Genomic DNA, 26,960 nt, shown 5'->3' on the forward strand with positions numbered 1-26,960 from the left:
TTGAAACTTCCCCAAACCAGTAATAAATTAGCACACATGAGGTTAAAAAAAATCCTCTTTTAATTTGTGAAACTGAGGGCGATGCTGTTGGCACAGAGAAATCTCTGTTCTCATTAAAAATTGATTTTGAAATGTGCGGATAAGTAAAAATGCTAAAACACACACATTTACTTATACCCCCCCCCCGATCACAGTTCCCTTCATAAATTGGCTGGTTGCTTCAAGTGGGGCCCCGCAATACGGAACTTAAATACCGTAGCAAAGCACGGGTAGCAGGCTAATATACAAATATAGCAGTAGGATGCTTTCAGACTACATATAGGTAAGGGTAGATGAGATACATTAAATATACCTTTATGCAAAAAGAACACAGAATAAGACACTTCCCCAGGATTAACAGGAGCCATACAGTGACATAGGCACATGCATCCTAAAGGATAAAATAAGAGCTGTTATATTAACTGGACAGAAATTACAACTATCAAATTGTGTAATACAAGAGTGAGGGTTACTTTCCCCTTCCACTCACAGCCGCAACATAGAGCACACTCACTCTTTCTATCTGTTAGTGGATAAACTACTTTCCTTCACTGATTTAAAAGAGATCAGAGCAGTGCCGAGGCAAGGAAAGCATTGGGAAGAACTGCTATGTGGAATCCCTCAACATTTGCAGCAAGCACAAGAGCTACACAAAGAATCATCCCCATAATAAAAAGTGGTAAAGCTGACTGCACTGAAATGTTCAGAAGAGATAAAACATTAGGAATGCTGTTGGCTACCAATGCTCTTTTGTACTGAGGAGGAGACATTGAGGTGAAATAGATTATGAATAATCATCACATGAATCACATTTATCTATATATGTGCGTTTGTGTGTTATGTAACTGTACCTAAAGCATGACAGTATCTTCAGCTGTAGATGGTAACCCATTTTTTAAAAGCTTTAATACAGTCATTTCTTTTGTATTTTTTATCCTGGGGGTATCTATTTGGGATTTTGTGCATTCCATTTCTCTGCCTGCATTTGTGCTCTGCTGGCCTACACCAAGAATCCCTTGGATTTTATTTATTTTATTTTAGCATATTTATACCCCGCCCTCCCTGCGAACGGGCTCAGGTCGGCTTACAAATTCGGTACAATGTACCTGGTATACATAAAACAATTAAAACATTTTAAACAGTTTAAAAACAGTTAAACAATCATACATTTAAAATGCTCGCAGTACTGTACTGGATCAGGGATTCTTGACAACAACTCATGTGGATCATATGTTAGGTACTTGGCTACTTATACCCAAATTCTAAAGTGTTGTAAGAAGCCGTTCTGAAACTTCAAAGTATTGCATCTAAATTCAAATACACATTAGTAATTAAAACAAAAGGTGTTTTAGTGGTAGGTTTCACAAAAAAACCTGGGGTGTGTGTCCACACACTCGTCAGTTCTGCTATCTGCCACCAGCCCCTTGGACTATTCAGTCAAAAGCTAAGGGGTAAGCTTCTAACCTTACTGGGATTAATCAAGAAAGTCAACCCTGCAAGATAGGCCACTTGCAGAATGAGTTTCCACAACAATTAACCTGGTAAATGGACTCTTAAGGTCGAAGGTACTGGAATAGGACTGAAGCCCTTGAAGTACAGAACACACCAAGTATAATCAAAGGATATTCAGTGAGAACTAAAACAAAGAACCTGCAGTTAAGAGACTAATTATACACAGTATGACATTAATTCAAAGTTACCAGATGTTACCCTTCAGCGTTGAAGTCAGGCAGCATTCCATACCTCTCTGTCCAGAGAGTATTTCGCCAGGCAAGAGACTGGCCCATTCCAAGGGTAGTGCATTATACCTGAGGCTAGCAACGAACAAACAGAAAAACTAACTTTTTAAGGCCTAAGAGCTGAGTGGGCTGGGGCCCAACAGCCCAATCAAAATCAGACCATTGAAGTTATGTTGACATGAACCCATTACAAGCAGATGGCCGAGGAGGGGGTCACTTTATGGCAGGATGGAGGGTTATCCACAATCTAACCCATTGCACCACCAACTGAAAAAAAAAGAGTGTGGTAAAGCAGGGACGCACTGGCACCACAGTCCTGTTCTGGAAAACAAAAGGGTTGTCTCTGTACCTGAATTGTTATCCAAAGGTCACAAGGTCGATTTGCCAACCCTTCAATACCAACAGCCAGTTATTTTTCCATTAGGTCTCTTCAACCCATTTGCTGGGTTAGAGATGAATATGAGGACTGGTGTTTAATGAAAGAACAAGAAATTGACCTAAATTTCTTGACAGTTATAATATGAAATGTTTATTGAAATAGCTGCTGCTCTTAGTAAGAAAGAGGACTGTGCCTTTCCCCATACATACTTCAGTGCAGAAAAGCAGAAATTTAAACACTACTCATAATGGTACATGTTTTGTACTCTGGTATCTGGACCTAGGAGCTGCGGTGGCTCAAGTGGTTAAGACGCTGAACTGCAGGCTGTGGAAGGTCAGTAGTTCAGCAGTCGAGACCTGGGTGCCGCATGATGGAGTGAACTCCCATCTCTAGTTCCAGCTCCTGCCAACCTAGCAGTTTGAAAGCAAGAAACTGCAAGTAGATAAATAGGTACCACTTCGGTGGGAAGGTAACAGCGTTCCGTGTGCCTTGGTGTTTAGTCATGCCAGCCACATGACCACGGAAACGTCTTCGGACAGCGCTGGCTCTTCGGCTTTGAAACGGAGATGAGCACCACAACCCTAGAGTCGGATTCGACTGGCTTTTGAGCAAGGGAACCTTTACCTTTACCTTTTTATCTGGACCTAAGCACAATAATTAAGAGATTTTCACTGTGTGGTGGTTCAAACAGAGAAAGTTGAGCTGCAAATAAAAAGCAAAAAGGTTCCTGGTAAATTGGGTTCATAATGAAATGGAACACACATTAGTCTTAAGCACTGCTTACCCTTTTCACTTGTAAAAACCTGTAGATTCAAAGGCTGAGGTCCTGTCTCTTGCCTTTGATAATAGTCATAGTCCAAGTTCACAAGTCTAAAAAGAGAAACCGCAATTACTTCTTTACCCAGAACAGTGATACCTCTGGGAAAATGAAATACAAGTAAAGGAGAGTCATTATCCAATATCACAGTGAATTACAAATTCAAAGCAGGAATTATGAGGTTGTATTTGGGAAAGCATGGAACAAATAACAATTCCTTTTGGATATTTCTGAATAAAAAAGTGGCCTATCTTTTAAGTCAGAACTGGGCCGGTGAGACACAGAATTAATCTTCAATCACAATGTTTGCCTTGATTTGCCTTTGCATAGCTCTTTGCTAAAGAGTGCAGACCTTGTCAATATTACATAATATACCACTGAAGCAGGAAGTAACACCATTCTGGACTATAACACATACGGTTCACTGTAGCATTTCCCACCAGTAGTTTCTCCTGGCAGGGCATGTTGATAGAAACCATAATCTGATTTCAACTCCTGCTATTCAATTAATGTCCATTCTGAGTACAGTACATGCATCCCTCAATGAGAAGGCAAAGATGAGCTGGCAAGACAACCCCACACCTGATGTGGACCCATTACCCAAGAGTGTTGGACTGGATGGGCCATTGGCCTGATCCAACACTGGCTTCTCTTATGTTCTTATGTAAATCCTAGAACTGTGTCAGAAGCTGGAAAGAAAGGAATAGTATGACCATATAGTAGAGTGGGGCACTGACACATCTCAAAGGAGAGGATTTTCATAGGGTAAATATCAGAATAGTATCAGGGTGTTTAATTAATCCTGGAAACATTCTGGACATAAGGAGAAATGTGTTTGATGCAACGGAGAGTTCCATTCCCTTGGTGAATGTAGCTCTCTGAAAAGACACACACACACAAAAAAAAACTGATGGGGGAATTTCTCATGCCTACAGTCAAACTATGAAAAATATCAAATGTTCAAAGGGATATTTGTCTCTCAGATTCCTTAAATAAAGCGATAAAGAGGACATGTTAGGTCATGTCTAGCTTTCTAAAAACCCATAACAATAATTATCCATTAGGTAAGAACATTTTGCTATTGATTTGGAGCTAGGAAGGGTACATGTAGCAGCAGTTGAAGTAGATATATTGATGCATCTGATTTTACACCATTAAGGGTGAATTCAACTAGACCACCTGTTCCACCAGTGACAGCCAGTATGGTGTAGTTATAGTGTTGGACCAGGAACTGGGAGAACCAGGTTGAATCCCCAGTCTGCTAAGGAAGCTTGCTGGGTGACCTTGGCCCAGTCACACCCTCTCAGCCTAACCTATCTAACAGGGTTGTTGTGAAGATAAAACGGAGGAGAGGAGAATTTATGTAAGCCAGCTTGGGTCCCCACTGGGAAGAGAGCTGGGGTATAAATGAGGTAAATAAATAAAATAAAATCAACCACTCACTTTAATCCTGTGTCAGTCAGGGAAATCTCCAAAGGTACTTCAAGCTATAGAAAACAAAGAGAAACGAACAGTGTTGTGCGTTACTTAGCAGCAGGCAGTGAGTATGTGTTACACTTTAGGGTAGCAGAGCATTTCGATAATTGATCCAGTAGGGGCTATTTAGAACACATTACCCCAAATGCAATCTTCTGTAGTTTACAATATCATTCTTCAACAAAATACATCACGTCAGAAAAAGAAAATAATTACACATCATTATGTTATAATTATTCAGATCATTCATTAAATCATCTTTTCCACAATAAGCTTCAAAATATTACAAAATTAGATTGCTAAATTCCTTCCCTATGCTCGATCCAATAGGCTGACTTCAGTAAAACCAACTACAACTTAATTTTTGAACTTTTATAACCCATTCTTCAAAGCTCAGAGCAGCTGATATCTTAATTAAAACCATTCACAAAATATTTTTCTATTTTAAAAAACCCTCGTCAACAAAAAAATTTCTGCCAAAAGCCGTCACATCAATATCATAGCAAATGATAATATCCATAAGGACTTTACCCAAAGGCCATTTATGAAATCCAAGTCTCACAGGCCTTTTAAAAAAGCAACAGACCTTATCTGGAAGGCCATTTCATGACTGTAGGACTACTGCTAAAAATACCTGCCCACTCCCTGATGTGAACCATATATCCCAGTGAAAGGGGATGCAATTTGATTATTGCTGAATTGAAGGCAGATTTTTTAAATTTCTGTTCCCATGCCATTTGTATCTTTGCTGCTTCACTATCATCCTCTGACACAGTACTCTTCAAGAAGCTCATTCCCTATAATCAAGAATTCCTTGGGCACTCTTTTTTAAATACAGTCATTTTCAAAAGAGATGGGCCACACATCGACCTAAAGTTATGAGGTGTGAAGAAACCATGCAGCACAAATACATGCTTCCAGACATTTGGGGTTTTAAGTAGCAGTGTCAGATTCATTAAACGTTATAGGGTGGATCTAACCATCCTCCAAGGAACCTTCCTCCAACTAAAGTGGTTCTTCTGTTGGATGAAGAACTAATTTAGTTGGGGAAAGCTCTTTGCACTGGGGAAAGGCTTCAAATGTTGCTTAGTGGAGTGGTAGGATCCACCCCAATGACATGATTAGTAATTAAGTTGTAATGCTTACTGCTATTAATACTAATTTCATTAAATAGTGTCTTTTTGATCATTTATGATACCTGTGGACCAACTGAGTTATAGTTGTGTCAAATATGGCCCTCATAAAAATAAGTTCAATTTCAGTAGTCTAAAAGATAGACATCACTCTGAGCAGGATTCAGCCCCAAATCTGCAAATGAATGCACTCCAAACTTTTCACCTAGTATTTAGAACTATATAAGTAAAACCTGGAAAACTTACTATCAATGTAAAGCTTTTATCAGGATAAAACTGGACACAGTTTAATATATCCCTCGATCCCTACAACATAAAGAAGATTATTATACATACAGTCTATACATTCATATCTTTAATGTAGAACTAGATGTTATCTGAGGAAACATGCAGTTCCAACCACAAGAATGCACATGGGGGGCACTCAGCAGAAGGTGTGTTGGCAGGTACAACAGAAGGCACGTAACTGCTTCTGTGCCTACCAGTTGTCTCTGCTGCAAATGACACCCCCCCACACGCACACAAGGATCTGAAACCTGAAGAGAGTCTGACTGAGAAAAAGCAAAACAGGCCAAGAACCACTGCAGAGGGGGTCTGTAGGGGGGGGTTCCAAAATGAGAGGAGTACTCAGTCCTCTCTACCATGTTTCCCCTAAGATTCCCCTATTATTGTTACACAGGTAAACTGAAGGTTAGGAACCCCCACCCCATTTTTCTTGAAACTCTTAGTTCTGATCTCCATGATAAGAGATTTGACCCTTTCTATTCTAAAGCAAGCTAGACAGAGCAAACAGTTACACACAAACACTTTAAAAAAACTTGCCACAGCAGAGCTATGGTACACACTTCCTTCCTGTTTCAGACTGTCTGCTTTCCATCTGCAAAGGCTTCAGGTTTTGCTTACCACAAAACACAGTTCTGTTCATAAGAGGAAGCCTTTTTGTGGGTTTCAAAACTGCGTCCCATCACTTTTTGGCACAGACTATTAAGATACTGTTAACTCCAGTGGACTCCTGCAAACTCAGAGAACTGTATTTATCCAAACGCAAGACTAGTTTCCCCGCCTCCAAGGAATGCCATCAAAAAGGGGGGGGGGTTCATCTTACATTAGCACATATATTACATTAATAAAAATTTGTCATGCATAACATTTTTGGAAGGGGGCTGTCTTACATCCAGGTTCATCTTCCTTACAAGTAAATACAGGAGTTATATGCCTTTTGTTTTCACACTGCTGTCTATTTTGCTCAGGAGCCTGGGGGCTTGCACAAGTTTGTGTCAGCTGGAGTTTAGTGACAGTGATAGCAAAAATCAGAAAAAAAACAGAAAAAAACAAAAGCCACACCAAAACATATCAATTGGCTCTAGCTCTATTGTTTTGAGAAAGAGATGGAACTATGAATCACAGCATCCTGCAGCAGCAGCAAAGACAGAGCCTGCACGCCTGGTTTTGAAGTGTCCTGTACAGCAAAAGAAACTTGCTTCCCTGTGAAGCAAACCCTCTACCAGCCTCTCATTCTTCCTTGAAACCACCAAGATGCTGCTACGGGCTCAGGAGCCTAGAAGATTCTACACGGGCCTTGTCCTCCCCTGCCTGTTCTGCATAGCTTCCTTTGCATGGCGCTAATGAGGCACAGCAAAGCCAAGAAGGAGCTGTGGCTCAGTGGCAGAGCATCCACTCTGCGTGTACAAGGTCCCAGGTTCAATCCCCAGCATCTCTAGACAAAGTGTATCAGGTAGGAGATATGCTGCTCTCAGCCAAAGCAGACAATGTTGATATTGCTCTGTCAATGGTCTGACTCAAGACAAGGCAGCTTCACGTGTTGGAAGGAATTAATACGTCAAGGTTGTTTTCTGGCCAGGGATGGAAAGAAACTAAATTGTGGAATAGTAGCCAATTCCTAGTGTGCATATTCAGGATCATTTCACATAGATTACTTGTCCCACAGCTATTCAGTGATCCTGGAACATACACTCTTAACACTCTTAACGTATATTGGTGGACCAGAGAGATTTTGATTTAAACACACCAAAACACTAAATTATACAGTACAAAACTAACCATGCACTTAGGGCAGCAAATAATTAGATATTTTTCTGGAGTCTTATTCCCTTTTCCTACTGAAAGAGGCTGTTTTTATAAGCTTCCTTCAAACTTTACTAATGGGAGGGTTCACTTATGGGAGGGTTCAGGTCTACAATTCCAAATATCTGGAATATGCAGTTCAATAACACAGAAAAACTATTTCTGCAGTTCAATAATACAGAACAACTAGTGTCCACGAACACAATCTGGAAGTAGATGCATTGGTCCAAAGCAGAACCCATTGACAAAAGCTATGCAATACCTCCTCATTAGAACCAACCACAAAAGTACAACACAGAAGACAAGCTTTCAAGCTCTCCACAGTTCTTCATCTGGTAGGATGTTAACATACTCAGGGGTTGTGAGGGGAGGGAGATGTTTCAAGCCCCTGATCTTTTTTTAATGAATTTTAAAATTTGACAAACAAAATATATATATACCATATACTACTACAATTATACATACAACATAGACAATCATCTCTCCTTATTATAAAAGAGTTTTGGTGTCTCTCCTGCACACACTCCTGCAGCCTTTCGCTCTTGCACCTGCCAGCCTGAAGGATCCCCTGGCTGCATTGGCTAGCTCTGTCCTGCCCACAGAGGCGCCGAGCCAGCCGGCGGTGTCTCTGGCTCACTGTGCTCTGGGCCAGCCGAGAGGACAGCCGCTCTGGCGGATGGAGAGTGAGCAGGCCCACTAGGAGAGGCAGAGAAGAGGCGCAAGAGCCCACACACGTTCCAAAATGCCACGGTCAAGGCGGGGGCAGGGTGGCAACTGCTGCTTGCAGCAAGAGGCCGCCCCTCTGCCGGCAGCCCTGTCGTCGTCTGGCCCAGCTGAGGCGGTTCTCACGCTGCTCCGCGCTGCACCCCGCCGCCACCACACTGAGAGGCCTCCCTGATGGGGGCCCGCCGCCGCACCAAGACCCTCCTCCTCTCTGACCCCAGCAGCAGGAGCTGGAACGCAGGTGCCGGCAGAGCAGATGTGCTCTACCTGCCACTGCGCCCGACAGATGAGGCTGCCGCTGCCCCTTCTTCGCCTGAGGGGTGGGCTGGCCACTGGCAGCCCAGCTAGAGCTCATTGCATTTGTCTCCGCAACGGGCCTTCTTCCTAGTCTTACATAAGCATAAACATAGACATGAACATGTACAATCATATATGATCATATACAAATGTATACTGCCTGACTCTCTCTCTTAATCATTCTGCGCTTTAGCAATTTGGTCCTAATTTTCAGCTATATAATTAAAGAATATGTTCCATTTTTCATGGAATTCTGAAATCGGTCTATTATGTAAATAAGATGTTAGTTTTGCCATTGTCACATACTCAGTTAATTTATTCTTCCATTCTGTCAGTTCTGGACATTTTTCTGCCTTCCATTTAGTTACGAATGTCACCCTTGCCACCGTTATCATATATTTGAATAAATTCACTGTGTATTCATGTTATAATACTTGGTAAAATGTTTAATGGCATGTTTTTAGGGTCCCTCACAAACTTAAGTTTTACGATCTTTTGTATTTCTTCATGGATCTTTATCCAATATTTTCTTGCTTTCTTACATGTTCACATATGATAAAATGTTGCATCTGTGCTTTGACATTTCCAAAAATTCCCATTATAACTCTTGTTAGTTTTTGCAGTTTCTTTGGGTGCACCATTTCTCCCTTAATATTTGAGATTCATAAAATTCTGAATTCTGTTTCATACTGCAATAGCATTTTATAGATTTTTCTTAATAAATGTTTCAAGTCTCCTGTAACTAATGGTTCATAAGCCATTCTCTCTCTTAAGTGATCCCCTTCTTTTGCTATTTCTTCTTTATATTTAGATACTATTTGATAATATATCAGTCACTAGATGTTCGTTGATTCTGAAATTCTTGCCAGGATTTAATTTTTCCTTCTCATCATATTATCATAGGTTATGTGATCAGTTTCCCCCCCCTGGTGCTGCTGTCACAATAAGCATCAATTGGAGATGTCAATGGCAAAGTGGGCAGACTTATTCCATTTTTACACTGAAACCATATTCTTAATAATCTTTTCCTCAGGATATGGCTGCCATCTCAACTTTGAATAGTTTTTAATTACTTCTTAATCGAAAAATAGTTGTGGATTCCTTCTTTTGTATCACCTATTTCCAGTTTGATATTCCTCCCGTTTAGATTTATAATCCAACCTGAAACCCAAACCAATGCAGCTGTTTAGCGGTATAATTTAATATTTGGTACCGCCAAGCCTCCTCTCTTTTTTTCATCCCATAATAATTTGAATCTTATTCTTGGTTTCTTTCCATTTCCTATAAAGTTTTGTTTATCACTTTCTGCCATTAAAAAAAAAAACACTTTCATCTATATCAATTGGTAGCATTTGGAACAAAAAGGTCAGCTTTGGTAATATGTTCATCTTAATGGCAGAAATTCTGCCTAGCCATGAAATTTTCAATTTTCCCCATCTTTGCAGGTCTTCAGTGATACTTGTCCAGGCTTTTTGATAGTTAATAGTTGTCTTTATGTAAGCTTTTGCTTTGTCCTGTTACATAAATACCCAAATATTTTATTGGGGGTTTTTTCTGTTAATTTCTGTATTTCTTATTATTATTCATTAGTTGTCTCTAGTAACTATTTTGGTCTTCTTTTTATTCAATTTCTATCCAGAATGGTAGTTATTTGTTCCACTATATATTTCAAAGAAATACTTGGTTTCATTACTATTATGACAACATGATTTGCGTAGCTTTTCATCTTATATTATCTTCTTTTATTCCAATAATCCTATTATCTTGTCTGATTTTATTGGCCAATATTTCCATTGCCAGAATAAATAATAATGTTGATATCAAATAATCGTGTCCAGTTCCCTTTGTTTAATGATAAAGAACTGTTTACTAAAATTCTGGCATGCTGACTGGTATAAATATTTTACATTCAATTTGAAAATCAATCCCCTAATCTTAAAGCCTCCTCCTGTGTAGAATGTAGATAGTGGTGCTAGGTGAAGCTGGTATCATATTGCACATCTGGTCTTCTGGGAATGAGGAGGGAAAATGGCAGCCTTCCAATTAAAAACTAGGAAAACACATCCAGTCATTATAGTAAAAAAATCTGGAGATTAATGTTAGTTGATGTACTAGCTAAAGACTCAACAGATAACCAAACTGAGTAATGTTGCCTAGGCAGTATTAGTACAAAAAGCTCACAGAGTCCCTTCCAAGGTAATCTTCCTAAGGCTTATTAATTCCCAGAAGACCGAAAGGTACACTTTCCCCCTGTTGGTCTTCTGGGAATTGACAAAAGGTGCAACCTACTATTTTTTATGTAATTATTTATTAAATTAGATTTTTAGGCCGCCCTTCCCCGCAAGCAGGGTACAGGGCAGCTAACAACAGAAAAGGTATACAATAAATAATTGAAAGTTAAAAACAAACAATAATGCACAATACATACTACATCAATAATATGATTAAATCATTCCAGGTGATTGAATCATTCCAGAATGGTAAGAATTTCAGTTTAAACCACCACAACATCCAGTCTGATGAAGAGTTCTGGACAATATGAACATTCGTGCACTGTTTTGTGATACCCTGGTTGGTCCTAATAAAAGGTTTTGCACTTAGTAAACTCATTATTTTCCCATGCACTTAAAGTTAGAGCAGAGCTTTCAGAACAGGAGATATGAAAAGCCTAACGCTGATAAGCTTTAAAAAAGCCCCACAAATACATACTACTTCTTGTCTCTTATTAATTAATACATTGCAACTGGTTTAAGTTCAAAGTTTTGTATGAAAACAAAATGTGATTAAGGAAATATTTAATATTTTCAACCTTTGGGACAATGTAGAATAGTCTTTGCTCCAGTGTATCCCACTGGATCCAAATGAAATCATCAGCAATTTTCTCTTTTAGAAGGTGACTGGAATTTTCAATCACCTAAAAAAGAAAAAGGAAAAGAAATGCTAATTAGAAAGGGGGGAATATCAAATAACCTGGGATCTGATCAGAAGATACTGCACTTGTATAGGTTTTGAGGAGTAAGGCCGGAAGTGGGTTGTATGTAGCCCTTCACAATTAAACTAGAGAATCCCACCTGTCTAGAGCTTAGTTAGCAGTGTAGCATGTCATGTATGCATAGTTATAGTTTTAGTGCTTCATTAGGGGAGTGTGCTGCCCCAGCAGAGTTTAGTAAACTGTATGTAATAGCAGTCAGTAAATAGTTGTGTATCTTTAAGTCCCTATGCATGCTGGGAACTGTAGTCGCAAGTCAGGTGCTCCAAAACAGCCTCCTTATTGGCTCACAAAAGAGTCATTTCCTGTAGCTCAGAGGTGTGAAAATAGGGTTTACTGTCCTTTTCCTGTCTTTGTTCAACCTCTTTACTGGCAAAGGAGATGCACCAAAGCAATTACTTTCCACCGCAAGATCCAAGAAATAGACTATGCCCTCAAGCAAGATAAATCGTATTATCCTACTGAAGGAACTGCCTACTGAAGGAACGTGAGTTCTAACCCCTGAACCTATTCTGCAGTAGAATAAAAATCAGTTTTCTATGAGTTTACTTTCTTAGACTGTGAGTTGGCACTGTCTGGTAAAATATCTTTTCTAGTCTACAGCCCAGGCCCCAGAATAGTGGAAAGGTATTGCTTTGATGCATCTACTTTGCCAGTAAAGAGGTTGAACAAAGACAGGAAAAGGACAGTAAACCCTATTTTCATGCCTCTGAGCTACAAGAAATTATTCTTTTATGAGCCAATAAGGAGGCTGCTTTGGAGCACCTGACTTGGGACTACAGTTCCCAGCATGCATAGGGACTTAAAGATACACAACTATTTATTCACTGCTATTACATACAGTTTACTAAACTCTGTTAGGAGCAGCACACCACCAGTAGTTTTATAAAAGTGCCAATATGGTGGACCAGGGTCTCCCACTCCCCCAAATGAACCATCAGTAACTTCCAGAGACAATCTCTCTACAGATCTCACTAAGCTGCTGGTTACTATGAACCAAGCTTTAGAGCTCTGAGCTTAGATCAATTTAGCAGAGGCAAATCTATATTATATTCTATCAGCCACATCACCAATAAAGTTTCTATAAAATGCAGCTGGATGAAATAAGATTCATAGAAAATAACTAATGCAAAAAAAGAGAAAGAAATCAAAGCTAAGCCTTTATCTCCACTTCACCCAGATCATTGGCCCTGAACAAATGCATTAATGAAACTTTTCAAAATTTCTTACTGCTGCGTGTCCTTCTTTGACAACTCTGATGTCAAATTTTTCAACATCTGTAAAATAGAAAAACAAATTTGGTGTCTTTTCTTAAGAATTCTCTCACTCACAAACTCACATCATTCAAAACTTGTTTCACTTCTGAGGAGCTTCCGGTACGGCGAGGCAACGTGGCGGCATTTCAGGATGCTCCCAAGCGCCCGATCCTCGTTTGCTCTTTTTGGAGCCCCCCCGGTTTTGGGTGGACTCCGCTCGACTCCCTGGAGGGGGAACGAGTAGCAAGGGGCTTATCTCGGTCACCTTCGCATATGGCATATGCGGGGGGGTGACCGTTATTGCCCCGAAGCTGGAGCGACGGATGGAGCAAAGCAAAGCCATGCTTTGCCTAGCCACAACCTTCCGTTTTAACTTGGATTTACAATATATACAGTAACATAGAGAAAGAAATGTCATGAGTACGCGTACTTCTAATTCTAAAATAGAGAAGACCGGTGGCAAAATTACCCCGAACATGTTTGCTCAAAACGGAGTTGAATAGTGGCCAGAGGACGAATGGGATCTGACAGAGTATCGTGGTGTGTCTGCTTTTTCGGGGAAATTTTTGTTTTTCTTTCTGGTAAGGATTTATAATGGATAGAAGAAATGTGGTTGATAACTTGGATGACCATTAGAATGTGAATAAATTAGACTGAATTGAGTAGCAAAAATGGCATCTACAGAGCGAAAGGAGGAGGAAATTGACGAGAACATGGAGGTAGGAGAACTGACTGTTGAACAATTTCTGAGAATCTTGAGGGAAGAAATACAGAAGGGTTTTAAGAAAGTTTGCGTAAAAATATTGGAAAAACCACATAACTTACAGCCAGAAATAGAGAATGAGAAAGAGCAGGGACAATGCACTCAGAGTGTTGTGGAGAATCTGGGTTGTTATCAAGAGAAGGTGTGCGTTGAGACCCAGCCCCCGCCCATTAAAAGAGTGGAAAAGAAACCAATAAGGCTGTTTTACTTGAAGAAAGAGTTATTAAAAAGGAATGTTCAAAGATACTCCTCTAAAGAAGAAAGAAACTTGGAAAAAAGAGAACAAAACGCCATGCATGGAAATTTAAAATGGATAATAGAAGACTGGAGTCAGAGTTGTTGAAAGTTAGAGGGGGGAGATCAGAAGTAGCATTTCATACACATAAAGAGAGAAGACATGTTGATATGCTGGTACAAAAAAACAAGCTACAGATACATAGGAAAAAAATTAAGCTATATGAAGGGGTGTGAAATGTTTGTCTTTTCTGATATATGTCTAGCTGGAAAAATGACTCCAAATATAGAAAATAAGTCTTTGAAATATAGACCAGGCAAGAAAGAAAAATTTTCCTTATGGATATATGTCTAATAGGGAATAACTGGAAGTAACTAGTAGGATATGGTATTATAATGTTGAAAGTTATGAGAATCATGCCTAAAGAGAACAATGTTAAATCTTGAACTAAGATTGGTAAAAAAAAAAATTGAATAGAATGTGTAATTTAAAACTTAAAGGTGGTGGTATTAGAATGGGTGTTTAGTTGTGATGAGTTATACCTTTATTGCTAAGTTGTAAAAGGGGGGGGGAGTTATAGATTTATAGGAAAAAATAAGATAAATGAGATGGTTGGAATTTAAATGTAAAAAAACCTAAGTTTATTCTAGTTATAATGGGGCATTGACAAATGAAGTGGGAAAAAATAATATTTAGAAGTAAGAAATGTATAGATTGATGGAGTGAATAGTAATGAAAATAGTAAATAGTAACAAACTAGGAGTAACAGTTTGAAAAGTTTGAAAAGTTATGAGAACCTTGCCTTGAGGGAATGATGTAGATCGGTGACTTGTAAAATTAATTGGTAAAATCTACTTGAACAACTTGTAAAATCAATATGAACAAAATGTGTACTTAAACAATCTGTGTAATTAATTTTAAAAGGTGGCTCTAATAGAAGTACATGCTCAGCTGTGAAATGTCCTAATTATTAAGGAGTAGGAAAAGCATAATTTTTCTTTTTTGCTGCTTGACTATGTTGTTGTGTTACCATACAGAAAATATTTCCAATTCATGTGTGTTTGTGTTTTTGTTTGTGTTCATGTCTATGTTGATGGGGTATGTGTTTACTATGCTTAAAAACCTAATAAATATATGATTTTAAAAAAAGAAAGTTAAAAAGACTTGTTTCACTTCTAAGCAATTAGCACTTCATTTTCAAATACCTGAACCATCATATTTGCATTCAAGATTGGCATGAAATGGTACAAGGTGAGCATAACAGCAAGTTTTGCAAAACTGCAGTTGTGCAGATAGGATGCTGCATTACAAGGCCTCATGTGCTGGAGATGACAGGCTTGGATGGGAGTGCCAAATGTTCAGGATTGCACTCCAAGTAATATTTTGTATACAGTTAATTTGGCAAAAGCCATTTATGATGAGGCAAAGGACTAATGAGAAATGTCATGCATATATACCTTTAAGAGTACAAAGCTTGTGAGCAGAGACTTTTCCCTTCTGTTCCTGCAGAATTAGTTTGACTAGGGCTTTTTAGGTGCTTGATAAAAATTACAGAAAGGCTTGCACATGCCAAAAAGGAAGTCCTCCATTCCCCGTTCCCAACCAAACTAGCCGCATCCAGAACCACCATATCAAACTTTGCTGAGTTTTAAACAGTTGACTATCTACACAATTCTTGCATGTTTGACTGGAACTGGCAACTGTCTTATACTCAGTGATTTATATGTCTGCAGGATCATCACACCATACAGGTGGTGATGACTCTGTAAAACTCCAGGCAGAAGATTGTATAAGAACTATATATTATCATCAAGAAGCTCTGAATTCCAGATGGGACAGGAAATGCATATGAGCCTCCCCCATTTCTAATATTCTAGAAAGTATTAGAAGTCAGCTTGTGAAGCATGCCATTAAAATGTAATTTAAAAAAAATACACTTACATTTATCTTCTGAAATGAGTAAGAGACAACTCTCTGGAAAAGCATGTGCTTCTGCAACTGGATATAGAAACTGTAAAAGGGAATTCTTCAGAGATAATGGGTACGATAAAGCTTTGCTGATTAAGCTCAGCTGTATAACATTTAACTATATAAGTCTAACAGACAGAATAACAATGCTGTTTTAAATGGAACGTAAGTTCCTTGTTATATAGTTAAAAGAAGTAGCCTAATGCCAAAATCAAAACAGACAAAATTTTCAAATATAACAGCAAAGCACTTTGGAACAAAACCTGAACAACTGTAACTAATAGGAATGGGCACAAACCTGCTGACAAACCAAAGTTAGTCATAAATTTTGGCCAGTTCAGAGTTCGTGAACCGAAGTTCATGACATGATGAACCACAATGAACTTCCCTGAAATTTGGGGACACTTTGTGATCCTGCGTTCTGTTCTTTACAAGAAACAGTTGAGTGGCTGGGAGCTCCCCGCCACTCAGCTGTTTAATTTAAATGGCTCAGAGCTATTAAAACCTGCTTTGAGCTCCCCATGGCTTTTTGCGGGGAGCAGAAAGCGGGGTTTAAAAGGCTCAGAGCCATTTAAACCAACAGCTGAGCTGGGGGAGAGAACTTTCCCTGCCATCTCAGCTATGGGCTCCCTCGTGCAGCCTGGTTTAAAGGGGCTGCAGTAAGGAGCCCAAGACAGCACAGCCAGTGTGGAGAGGTCTCCCCACCAGCCCAGCTGCAGGCTCCCTGGTACAGAGAGATCTCCCCACCGGATCAGCTGTCATGGGCTCCATCCCGCAACCCCTTTAAACCCAGGTGCTGAGGGATCCCGGAAAGGAGACAGCAGGGAGACTTCTCTCCGCCAGCTCAGCTGTCTTGGACTCCGTCCTTCAGGCCCTTTAAACCGGGCTGCACATGGGAGTCTGCTTAAAGGGGCTACACCAGGGAGCCAGAGGCAGCTGAGCCAGTGCAGAGAGCCTTCTCCACATGGGCCCAGATATCTTGGGCTCGTTCATGCAGCCCATTTAAAGGGGCTATGCAAGGGAATTGGCTCAGCTGCCTCAGGCTCCCTGGTATAGCTCCTATGAATGGGCTGTGCAAGCAAGTCCAAGACAGCTGGGCCCACACACAGAAGGCTTTTCCTGCCAGCGAGGAGATCCACTTTCTCTCGGGATATCCGCCCTCCCCCACTTTCTCCTGGCTGCCACTTGCCATGGCCAGGAGAAAGGTGGTAGGGAGTGGAAGGGAGACCCCCCACTTTCTCCCAGGAGATTCCCCCCTTTCTACTAGCTTTGTGTACAGGAGAAAAGAAGATGGGAAGCCTCTTCCCCGGCGATCCCATCTCCCTTTCTCCTGGCCCTTCCCTCCCCTTCTATTGGCCGCTGTTCTTTGGACTGTCTTCTTCAGTCCGTTTAAAGTCTAAAGGGACTGCAGAAGACAACCTGAAAGCTGTGCAGCAGGGAGCATCTCCCTGCTGTGCAGCTGTTTTTTGCACTGTTTTGCAATCCCTTTAAACTTTAAAGGGACTGCATGACATAGCTCGAAACAGCTGAGTGGCAGGGCACAGGCTGCTCCCTGCTGCTCAGCTGTTTTGGGGCTTTCTGTAAACCCCGTTTAAAAGGACTGTGGGCCCCAACCTGCACAAACTGGTTTGTTTCATAAGCAGGCCTCCCAGCTTGGTTCATTCTGAGCCATGAACCAAACCCGAAACCAAACCGCATTTTCCCAGTTTGTGCCCATCCCTAGTAACTAAACCCCTTATCATTTTTCCTTACTAAATTTAGATCAATTGGCTTGCTTACTTGCACTCTGATGCGGCTATCCACAGCCTTTAAAACTTTCACGTCATTAACTGGGCAAATTTCAATGAGCAACGTCAGACATTTCGACACTGTGATTTAAAAAAAAAGCATAATTAAGGCAGTAATAGTCTTACTGCATGTTATGTCCAACAATGCTCAACAAGAGAATCTTGATATTTTAAGTACCTGGTTGAAATAGCAGATCCGTTCTTGCTTCTTCTGTTGACTGAAGAAAACTGACAGCTAATGTTAAAAAAACCACATATTTAAATTTGCTGTGATAGGTATTAAACCCCTGACCTGGATAGCCCAGGCTAGCATGATCTCGTCAGATCTCAGAAGCTAAGAAGGACTGGCTCTGGTTAGTATTGGAACAGGAGACCACCAAGGAAGTTCAATGTCCCAACACAGAGGCAAGCAATGGCAAACCACCTCTGAACATCTCTTGCCTTAAAAACCCTACAGGGTCGCCATAAGTCCTCTGCGACATGACAACATTTACCAGGGTCCAAGCATTAAATCACACAAATCTTACTGAAGGGGGGGTGAACAATACAGGGCAGTATTTAGAAATCTGAGATAGTCCATTCATGTTTTAAAGAACACAGTGTATGTCTCCAAAATAGTAACTACACTGACAGTTACAGGAAAAAGAAGTGAGCACAAGCAAAGCCCCAAAGTCCTCATAATTATACAAGAGAACTTTTAATGGGAAAGGAAACGGAGCTTACCAAGTAATGTCTTTTCATTGTTGACCGAACAGCTGATCACATGCAGATCTTTTTCAAAAGTATATAGGTGCTGTTGAAAGATACCTTAGGTTAAAACACACATTATGTAATGCTTAAAAACAGTAGCATTTCAAAAGATTAAAAACACAGCCCTTCACTTTCATTCTTTCCCTTTGTCTTATGTAGACACTTCAACCTCCACAAAGCCAGATAAATTTGGAGTGCTAAACCAATCCTCCTTTCAGACTAGCATCCATATCCATTCACACAGAATCAAGCTCTTCTTTGCTACAACAGCAGAAACAACACAGCTCGCTAACCCAGCACACTAGACCAACTAAGACCTCCACAGATTATCTGTCCCTTGCTTCTTATTTAGATTATTTATTTAATTATTCAATTCATGTTGATCCCCTAATGATATACTATTTATGGTGATAAAACCCAACTTTTTCTATTCTCATCTTTGTCACACCCAAGACAGGATCAATGTACACAAATAGCTGGATGAAGGCAAGACAATCTCTATCATTACACATGCAGGAAAATGTGGTAAAATGGATTTCACCATCTGCAGATATTGGATTCTAGCTTTGAATGTTCCTTTGCATTAAAAAAACTTCATGTGAACAGAAAATCAGCATGGCAGGGAGAAAATTTCTACTCTTTGCTTGCTGTGCTATCTATATCAATTGAAGGAGTTTTTAACATAGGAGAGGATTTCCACATGTAGCCTGTTGTAGTACTGTCCAGTCCACCCCTCAGACGTTTGCCTGTGAAACTGTAAACAGAATTTACTTTCCTTCTTACTGTTTTTATAAACTATGTCATAAACAGCAAACCCTCATCCTGCCAGAGGAGAATCTAAAATCAGTTATCATGTAAGTTAACAACGGCTGCTAAAATTTTCTCCACACAGAGAATAGTTTGTTTGTCATTGAGTAGCCAGGATGATTTCACTTCTGGAGAAAGAGAGTTCTGATTAAATAAGGGGGAGATCAATTCAGCTTAGTTCTGAGAATTTAGGACAATCAAAGAAGATGTGATCTGCAGAGTCAATTTTGTTTGCTGCCACAGTTGCAGAGTCTAGCTGAAAATGGAATTTCACTGAATCTTCCTAATGTCACTGCTGAAGGTAGGGCATTCAGGCACGCTAGCATAAAAGCCCTTCTATGCTTCGGAATGTAGGGCTGCGGTGGCTTAGAGGTTAAGACACTGAGCTGCAGACCAGAAGATCTGTAGCTCAGCAGTTCAAGACCCAAGTGCCATATGACGGAGTGAGCTCCCATCTCTGGCCCCAGCTCCTGCCAACCTAGCAGTTCGAAAGCAAGAAATTGCAAGTAGATAAATAGGTACCACTTCAGTGGGAAGGTAACAGCATTCCATGTGCCTCATTGTTTAGTCATGCCAGCCACATGACCATGGAAATGTCTTCACACAGCGCTGGCTCTTCGGCTTGGAAACGGAGATGAGCACTGCTCCCTAGAGTCAGATTTTACTATCTTTCGAGCAAGGGAAACCTTCACCTATGCTTTTGAATAGTTAACTCAGACAGATCATTTGGCATTTTTGTGGGAGGAAGAATGCCAACTGGAAGGATGAACACACTCTGCGGGCTCTGATCAGCGTGCTCTTATAATCAAAGTCTCTAAGATATCCTCTGGTGAGCTGAGTCAATTTATGTGAGACTGTGACAGCTGGCAGATCATTCAAGCTATCAAAGAGCATTTTTACGGCCAAACAGGTTCATATTCTCCTGGCCTGAGGACCAGGTCCAAGGACAATTTTGACCACAATTTTGCTTCTGGAATGCTGGACTGGCAGCAGTGTCCAAGGAGGTTTTTCAAAGTTACATCTGGTTTGCCAACTGAATCCTCTTTGGAAGAGATAGCTGCATAGTAATTCCTCCGATAGACTACTGCATTAGTCTCCAGGGGCATCAAGCATATGGCCCGGGGGCAGGAACTGGCCCATCCAGGGCTCTTATCTGGCCTGCGAGCAACTGGTGCAAGAGAAGGAAGGCAGGAGGTTGCTTGGTGGGGGGCAAACGGGTGCATGCGGTGAGGTCTGCCTGGTCAAAGCGGTCAAGAAACAGTAAGGAAATGGCTAGGGGGCAGGACTATGAGGCTGAGGTAAAACAGTGTGGGGAAAATGGCAGCAAAGGCAGAGGAAGAGGAGGCACGGGGGAAAGGGGTGCTGCTATTGCTACTGCACATCTTGAACAGCCACAGAGCCTAGAGGCAGAGTGAGTGTCGGGGGGGGATGACTATCTCCCTTCTCCTCCACACCTGTTTTCAGCCCATGAAGGAAAAGGGGTGGCAGGAGGACAAAAGGCACCCCTTAGAGGTTCTGGAAACAGCCTCTCCATCAGGCCTTCCCCTCAACCCTGCCACTTCTATGGGAAATGCAGGAGGGATCCTCAGAGATAGGATGGAGGAAGAGAGGAAACAAAGAGCAAGAGATGGATCGTAGCCATGCTCAGCTGCTGAGGCAGGGTGTGGGGGGGTACTGAAAAACCACCTTATTTACTTGCAAGGAAGAGGACTTGTCTCCTAAATGTGCTATATATACAAAAAGTAACATATGTATGGAAAGGTAGGATTCCCCCCCGCTTTATGGTATCCCTTGGGAAAAACCTAGTCTTGCATATGATTAAATATTTATTGGCGCGTTTGTCGATTCCCCAGTAAATCAATGGCTTTCACTCCTAGGAATGAATTGCTTTTGTTTGTATTTTGAGTGAAAAATAGTATTGTTAATTGGGTTTGCTTGTGTCATTTACAAAGGGTATATCTCCAGTACCTGGCATTACATTTGACGGCATGCATGGCAACCTGACAAAGTAACACTTAGATCTGCCCTTGTAACAAATGAGTTTGACACCTCTGGTCTACACAAACCTACCACAGAAGTGGGTTCAAAAGCTTGTAGCTCATTCAGAACACAGCATTCGGTGACTTATGGAAGCAGGAGAGAATGTAACACCGGTGCTTGTAATGCAAGGTGCTACCCTAACACAGCTTATGCAAAAAATACCTCAAAGAATCACCATCTCTCCCATACAAAGTCCTTCATATCACTTAAGATCCTTAGGGAAGAACAGCTTCCGAAACTTTGTTCTGTGAGTGCTGGGAACAGGGCTTCCACCTACTAACATGGTGGCATTACTAGAGCAAAACCTGGAAAAACTGATAGGCCATTTAGGAGGAGGAGGAGGAGATTGGGTTTATACCCCGCCCTTCACTACCCAAAGGAGTCTCAGAGCGGCTTACATTCCCTTCCCCTCCACACAACAGACACTTTGTGAGGTAGGTGGGGCTGAGAGAGCTCTTTGAGAACTGCCCTTGAGATAACAGTTCTGAAAGAACTTATGACTGACCCAAGGTCACACCAGCAGCTGCATGTGGAGGAGTGGGGAATCAAACCCGGTTCTCCCAGATTAGAGTCCACATTCCTAACCACTACACCAAAGTGGTGTAGCCAGTTTTAGCCAAATTTAGACAGATGAAAATCTTAAACATTAAAAAGCTTGGCTTGGGAAACAGTGAAGACTCTCTACCCTCTACTCAACATACATGCCCTTTAGTCATACCTCATTTGTTTTGCTGTTGGGATCATACAATCCAATACTGGTGTGCCCCCAAATACCCTGCAAAGGAAACTAGTTGAATAAATACAAATGATACAAAACTTTTGAACACTTAACTCTCTCCCTCTCTCTCTCCCCCTCTCCCCCTCTCTCTCTCTATATACACCATCCCTAATGTACCTTTTCTAGGCTTGACAATATTTTTCTACACTGTGCCTTTAGCAGCCCCTCGACACTCACATGGAATGCCAGTCTGAGTCAGGTGCCCAATCATTCTCCTTCCCATTTCATCCATTAATTTTTGACCCCAGTGAGGTTTAAAGCCTTGGAGGCATGTACAGTTCAGAGCACATCTCCTCACGTATGTGTTTCCCTATTTCCTGAGACAACAGGGGAGACTTTACTATGAATCCTGCCTTTTTCTAAAGTGAAGATTCAGGGCTGTGCCCTTTCCATTGTGGCACTTATGCATAGGTATGCCTTGCCCAGTGAAGCATGAAGTGCCTATTTGTGTGACCTTCATTGTCCTGTCAAAAACTTACCATTCCAAAAGACATTTCCAGCTGGATGGATGACTAACAGATACCTATGCTTCTTGATTCAAGTCTTTTTTTAAAAAAATCTAGTTGAGTTTTCTTAGTAGTTTTTATGGTGCATCGTATGCTATATCAAGTGCCTTTTGATTGGGGGGGAATGTGATCTATATACGTAAATAACCTTAGCAAGAAATAAACTCAGCTAAATGTTTGGTTGGATGACAGTTCATCTAGTATTTGCACAGATCAATACGTTGAAATATTTTGACAATAGAAGGCAGGTAATTCAGCTGAATATACTTAGAATTCAGATACCAAAATATGCTAAATTACATAGGCAGGCAGTATCTGAAAATCAATGTTTTGTAAACTACTGGCTATCAAAGAAATAAAACTCTTAAGTTTTAATTAAAAGAGATCTCCGATCTTCAATCCAAAATTTAAATGGTTGGATTAATAAAGGGATACACATACTTCTTTGATATAATTCCCAGGCTGCAATCCAATATTCTACTAAATTCCCTTCACAGTAAGCATGCACAGCATCATGACTACAGTCTCTAAAGTAAAAAACAAAACTATTAGACTTACCTTCAAGGTATAAATAATATTTCCATTTCTTTCAACGTTTACTATGTGTAGTGTCTCTAAACTCTCCAAAAGGTTGTCTGAAACAATAAGCATTAATATATAATAAATGACTTCGGGCTAATGTAAACAGCAAATATAGTTTTAAGAGAGTCTGAAATAAAAAGTACATCAATAGACTACAGGGTCATAGTAACTGTCATTTTTAACTGCTGATTAAGTGGCAAATATTAAGAGGGAAGTTCACCCGATGTGAATGGGAAAACGGTTTAGAATTCCAGTCTCACAGTAAGTCATAAAATCATGCTTTTGACTCCTGGGACAGCAACACACACGATTAAATTGCAATCCTCAGCAACAAGTTTTAAAACGGGATGGTTGTGTCCTAAGGACTAAGACTGTCCCCTCTTTCTGCTGTTCTTCTAACAGAACAGCTTCAGCTGCTCTGGAGACCGGCTGCAGGGCCTCACCCTTTGGAAGAAGGAGGGCAGAGAGCTTTGCCTCTGCATGTTCATGGGAGATGGTGGAATGGAACAGCCCATTCCACACTTGGAAAAACTGTCTTGTACTTACATGTGACCATTCAGAATAATCTAATGTCAGTTTGCTTGTTAGTTATGTCAAACAGCAAGACCAGTGTGACCAAGAGTAAGGCAACGAGGCTGTGTAGGCACTCCGCCAAGGGATTTAATGCTTCCTGCTTCTCTAGACAACTTAATCAGTAGAAGGGAGTATAAATGCTGTGTAGCCCTAAACTGCTCTAAAATAGAAACGTTATTAACAATGTTATCAAATGTCTAAAAGACAATAAATACAACAATCAATGTACAACACATGCAACAAAAATCATAAATGAAACAACCCAGCTCATAACACTGAAGGAGCCATATAGTACAAATCAATGTACAAACAATTATAGAGACATTGTAAACGTCCTCATCAACAATGTGGCTCCAGACTCTATACAGCCGTGGAATCAATAATACACATTAGTCATGAGACAAGGATTCTGGATGCGACCTTGTTTCGAAATCTTTTTCAATCATGTCTGTTGTGTCAGTCAATATATCATGTCACAAAAAGGACAATTTCACATGATTATCATGGACCCAAAGGATTCACAGTCTGGTGAACCCTATCCACAGTCTGGTGAACCCTTTCCACATAAACGGGCTCCCAACTAGATAATATTAACAAAGGTGATAACTCAAATGTAACTGCTGTAGTTGGAGAATGCCTCTTTGACTTTAATTAGCATCTATTTGCTACATATTTGGAGTCTTAATAGAACAATGCATTCTATAATTCTCTGACCACATTTCTGACATGAGACAGAGGAAGTGGGAGTAAGGGACATGCTGAAGCACAGGAAAATATGGTACATATGACAGGCTGTCTGGAGGAAGTCAAATGTGCAGAAGAATTCCTGCTCTCATTTCATTTCTAGCATTCTAAGGCTACCTTATGTTTCACTGAAGTTGTTACAAGAACAGTAAACCCAGCACAGATTTCAAGGAAGTAAAACAACATTATGTAACCCTTGATCATTCAAAACTTTCATGTCTGATATGGAGGGAAAGGAGTTTGTAAGCTGCTCTGAGACTCCTTTGGATAGTGAAAGGCAGGGTATAAATCCAATCTCTTCTTCTCTTCTTCTTCCAGATGAGCACCTCCCCATAAACCCCAAACAGTGACCCCAAACTGCCTAAGAAGTTGCTTCTCAAAAATAAGCAGGAAGTGTCATGCCGCAATACAATTTCCTACACCAAAGTGACCCCGCAGCAGCTCCTTAGTTACACCTTAAGAGCCGGAATTTGGCTGGACCAGTTTTCAAGCAAAAAAATAAGAAACCCCAAACTATAAAATTTATTTACTCACTCTATGGCATGCAAATGAAGTCAACTGTACCTGGGGGAGTAGACTCCAAAAGCAATAGCTTACAGCTTTGGTTTTATCATCACTGATTGACAAGTACAAAAAAAAATGTTCCGCTTGAACAAAGTAGAACAGGCTTTTATTCATAATACTCTCTCCTCTTTAATATCCCAAATCATACTGTACAACTATATAGCTTACACAAAGAATTACTTTGCAGTTAGATTTATCTTCCCAAATGAAGGTTTTGGTGTGCGTTTTTTTGTCTGGATTTTTGGTTTTTTGCATTACGCTACCTGACAGCATTAAAAACAAGCAGGAACCTTGTGAGTGCTATTTGCCAGAACATATCACATAGTTCCTTCGCAGGGCTCTTTTTGTATTAGGAACTCCTCTGCATATTAGGCGACACACCCCTAATGTAGCCAATCCTCCAAGAGCTTACAGTAGCCCCTGTAAGAAATACAGAGAACTCTTGGAGGACTGGCTACATTAGGGGTGTGTTGCCTAATATGCAAAGAAGTTCCTAATACAAAAAGAGCCCTGGCTTTGCAAAAACGTTTATACTTTCATAAGTGTTACAAAACCTGCATGCAAACAACTGTCAGTCAGGAACCCTAGGCCGATATTTGCAGAGGTTGGTGTATTTTGGCAAGAGTTCACATCACATACAACTGACTCAAGAGCCAAAGTTATAAGGTATGCACCTCACCCGACATGTCATTCTTGCATGGTGCCCTCTCCAAAGACGAAAGTACACGTCAGTTTTAGAAACTCAAACAAATGAAGCTGCCTGCTGAGTCATTTCACAGACTTATCAAGGTCAGTATTGTCTGATCTGGCAGGCAACAACTCACTAGATCTCCAAGATCTTTCACACCACTTACTGCCACCTGATTCTTGCCAGGAACACAGGATCTTCTGCATGCAAAGGAGATGCTTTGTCACAGCTTCTTTCTAGTCACCTCATATCCAGCAAGTTTATCGGTCTCCTAAGGTCAGCGTTGCCAGCTCTGACTGGCAGCAGCTCTCCATGGTTTCAGGCAGCAATCTTTTGCATCACGTACTACTTGATCCTTTTAACTGGAAATACGGGGACTGAACGTGGGACCTACTGCATGCCAAGCCGCAGCTCTGCCCCTCGGTCACAGTTTCTCCCTTAATTTCAGGACCACAACCTACCCCTGCTTTGGAAACCGACTTCCATCCTAAATTTCCCTCAACTGCCTCGCCGCTGGGCCAGGCGTAAAGAACCTGCAATGATCGGGGCACCCAAAGGGAGGGCTCGACATTCCTACAGCATAAAGACTGTTGGACACTCGCGCGCCCCGCCCTCACCAGCGTCAGCGCCTCGAGGGGCTGCGGCCAGAAATTGTCCCGCCAGCCAGGACGCCGCATCCCTCTGCGGGTCAAAGCGGGCGCTCAGGTGTAGCAGCATCACGACCTCTCTCGGAGAGAAGCTCCCAGGGACGCCGAGCGACTGGAACACCCCGCCGCTCCCCGTCCGTCTCCGTCAGTCGCTTTCGCTTCTGCTCCCGGCGCACCAGCTTCTACCATTGGGAATGGGCAGCCTCGCCTGCCTATTGGACGCGCCGCCCGTCCATCACCTTCGCACCGCTCGGACTGGCCGGGCGCCCTGCCGCGCACGCCTTGGAGCGATGCCGGAGGACTCTCCGGCGTGCGAAGCGGAACCCGCGGCTTGCGCAATCGACCGTCACGCCCGAACCTTTGACTTCCTTGGCCTGGGCCCGGCTTGATGCGAGTCGGAGGGCACTGTAACGCTTCGCACTGCAGAGGGGGGGAAAGCGGATTTATTCAATGCTTATTATTATGTAAAATCCCCCTGCAAATTCTTTAAAGCATGCAACTGAGAAAGTTGAAAACTAAGATCTTTGCAGGGTATTATTAATGGAAGACAACTAGGAACAATGCCAGCCCTCTCCTGAAGTCTGACGTTGTATAC

General features: G+C 41.2%; 1 protein-coding gene across 1 annotated transcript in view; it reads right to left on the reverse strand.

Moving 5' to 3' along the window:
• Positions 1-26,435, reverse strand: part of GSAP (gamma-secretase activating protein) — a 74,398-nt gene extending 47,963 nt beyond the window's left edge. The window contains exons 1-13 of the mRNA XM_015415055.1: positions 26,336-26,435; positions 23,126-23,202; positions 22,002-22,058; positions 18,410-18,479; positions 17,865-17,921; positions 17,679-17,767; positions 15,873-15,942; positions 12,908-12,954; positions 11,498-11,602; positions 5,830-5,889; positions 4,418-4,461; positions 2,942-3,027; positions 353-430 (exon numbers count right to left, since the gene is read on the reverse strand). Of these exons, the coding sequence (XP_015270541.1) occupies positions 353-430; positions 2,942-3,027; positions 4,418-4,461; positions 5,830-5,889; positions 11,498-11,602; positions 12,908-12,954; positions 15,873-15,942; positions 17,679-17,767; positions 17,865-17,921; positions 18,410-18,479; positions 22,002-22,058; positions 23,126-23,202; positions 26,336-26,435 (940 nt within the window). The remainder of the gene's footprint in view (positions 1-352; positions 431-2,941; positions 3,028-4,417; positions 4,462-5,829; positions 5,890-11,497; positions 11,603-12,907; positions 12,955-15,872; positions 15,943-17,678; positions 17,768-17,864; positions 17,922-18,409; positions 18,480-22,001; positions 22,059-23,125; positions 23,203-26,335) is intronic.
• Between the last annotated feature and the right edge of the window lie 525 nt (positions 26,436-26,960).

This window comes from Gekko japonicus, unplaced genomic scaffold, assembly GCF_001447785.1.
Source record: "Gekko japonicus isolate JY-2015 unplaced genomic scaffold, Gekko_japonicus_V1.1 scaffold5, whole genome shotgun sequence".
Classification (NCBI taxonomy): Eukaryota; Metazoa; Chordata; class Lepidosauria; order Squamata; family Gekkonidae; genus Gekko; species Gekko japonicus.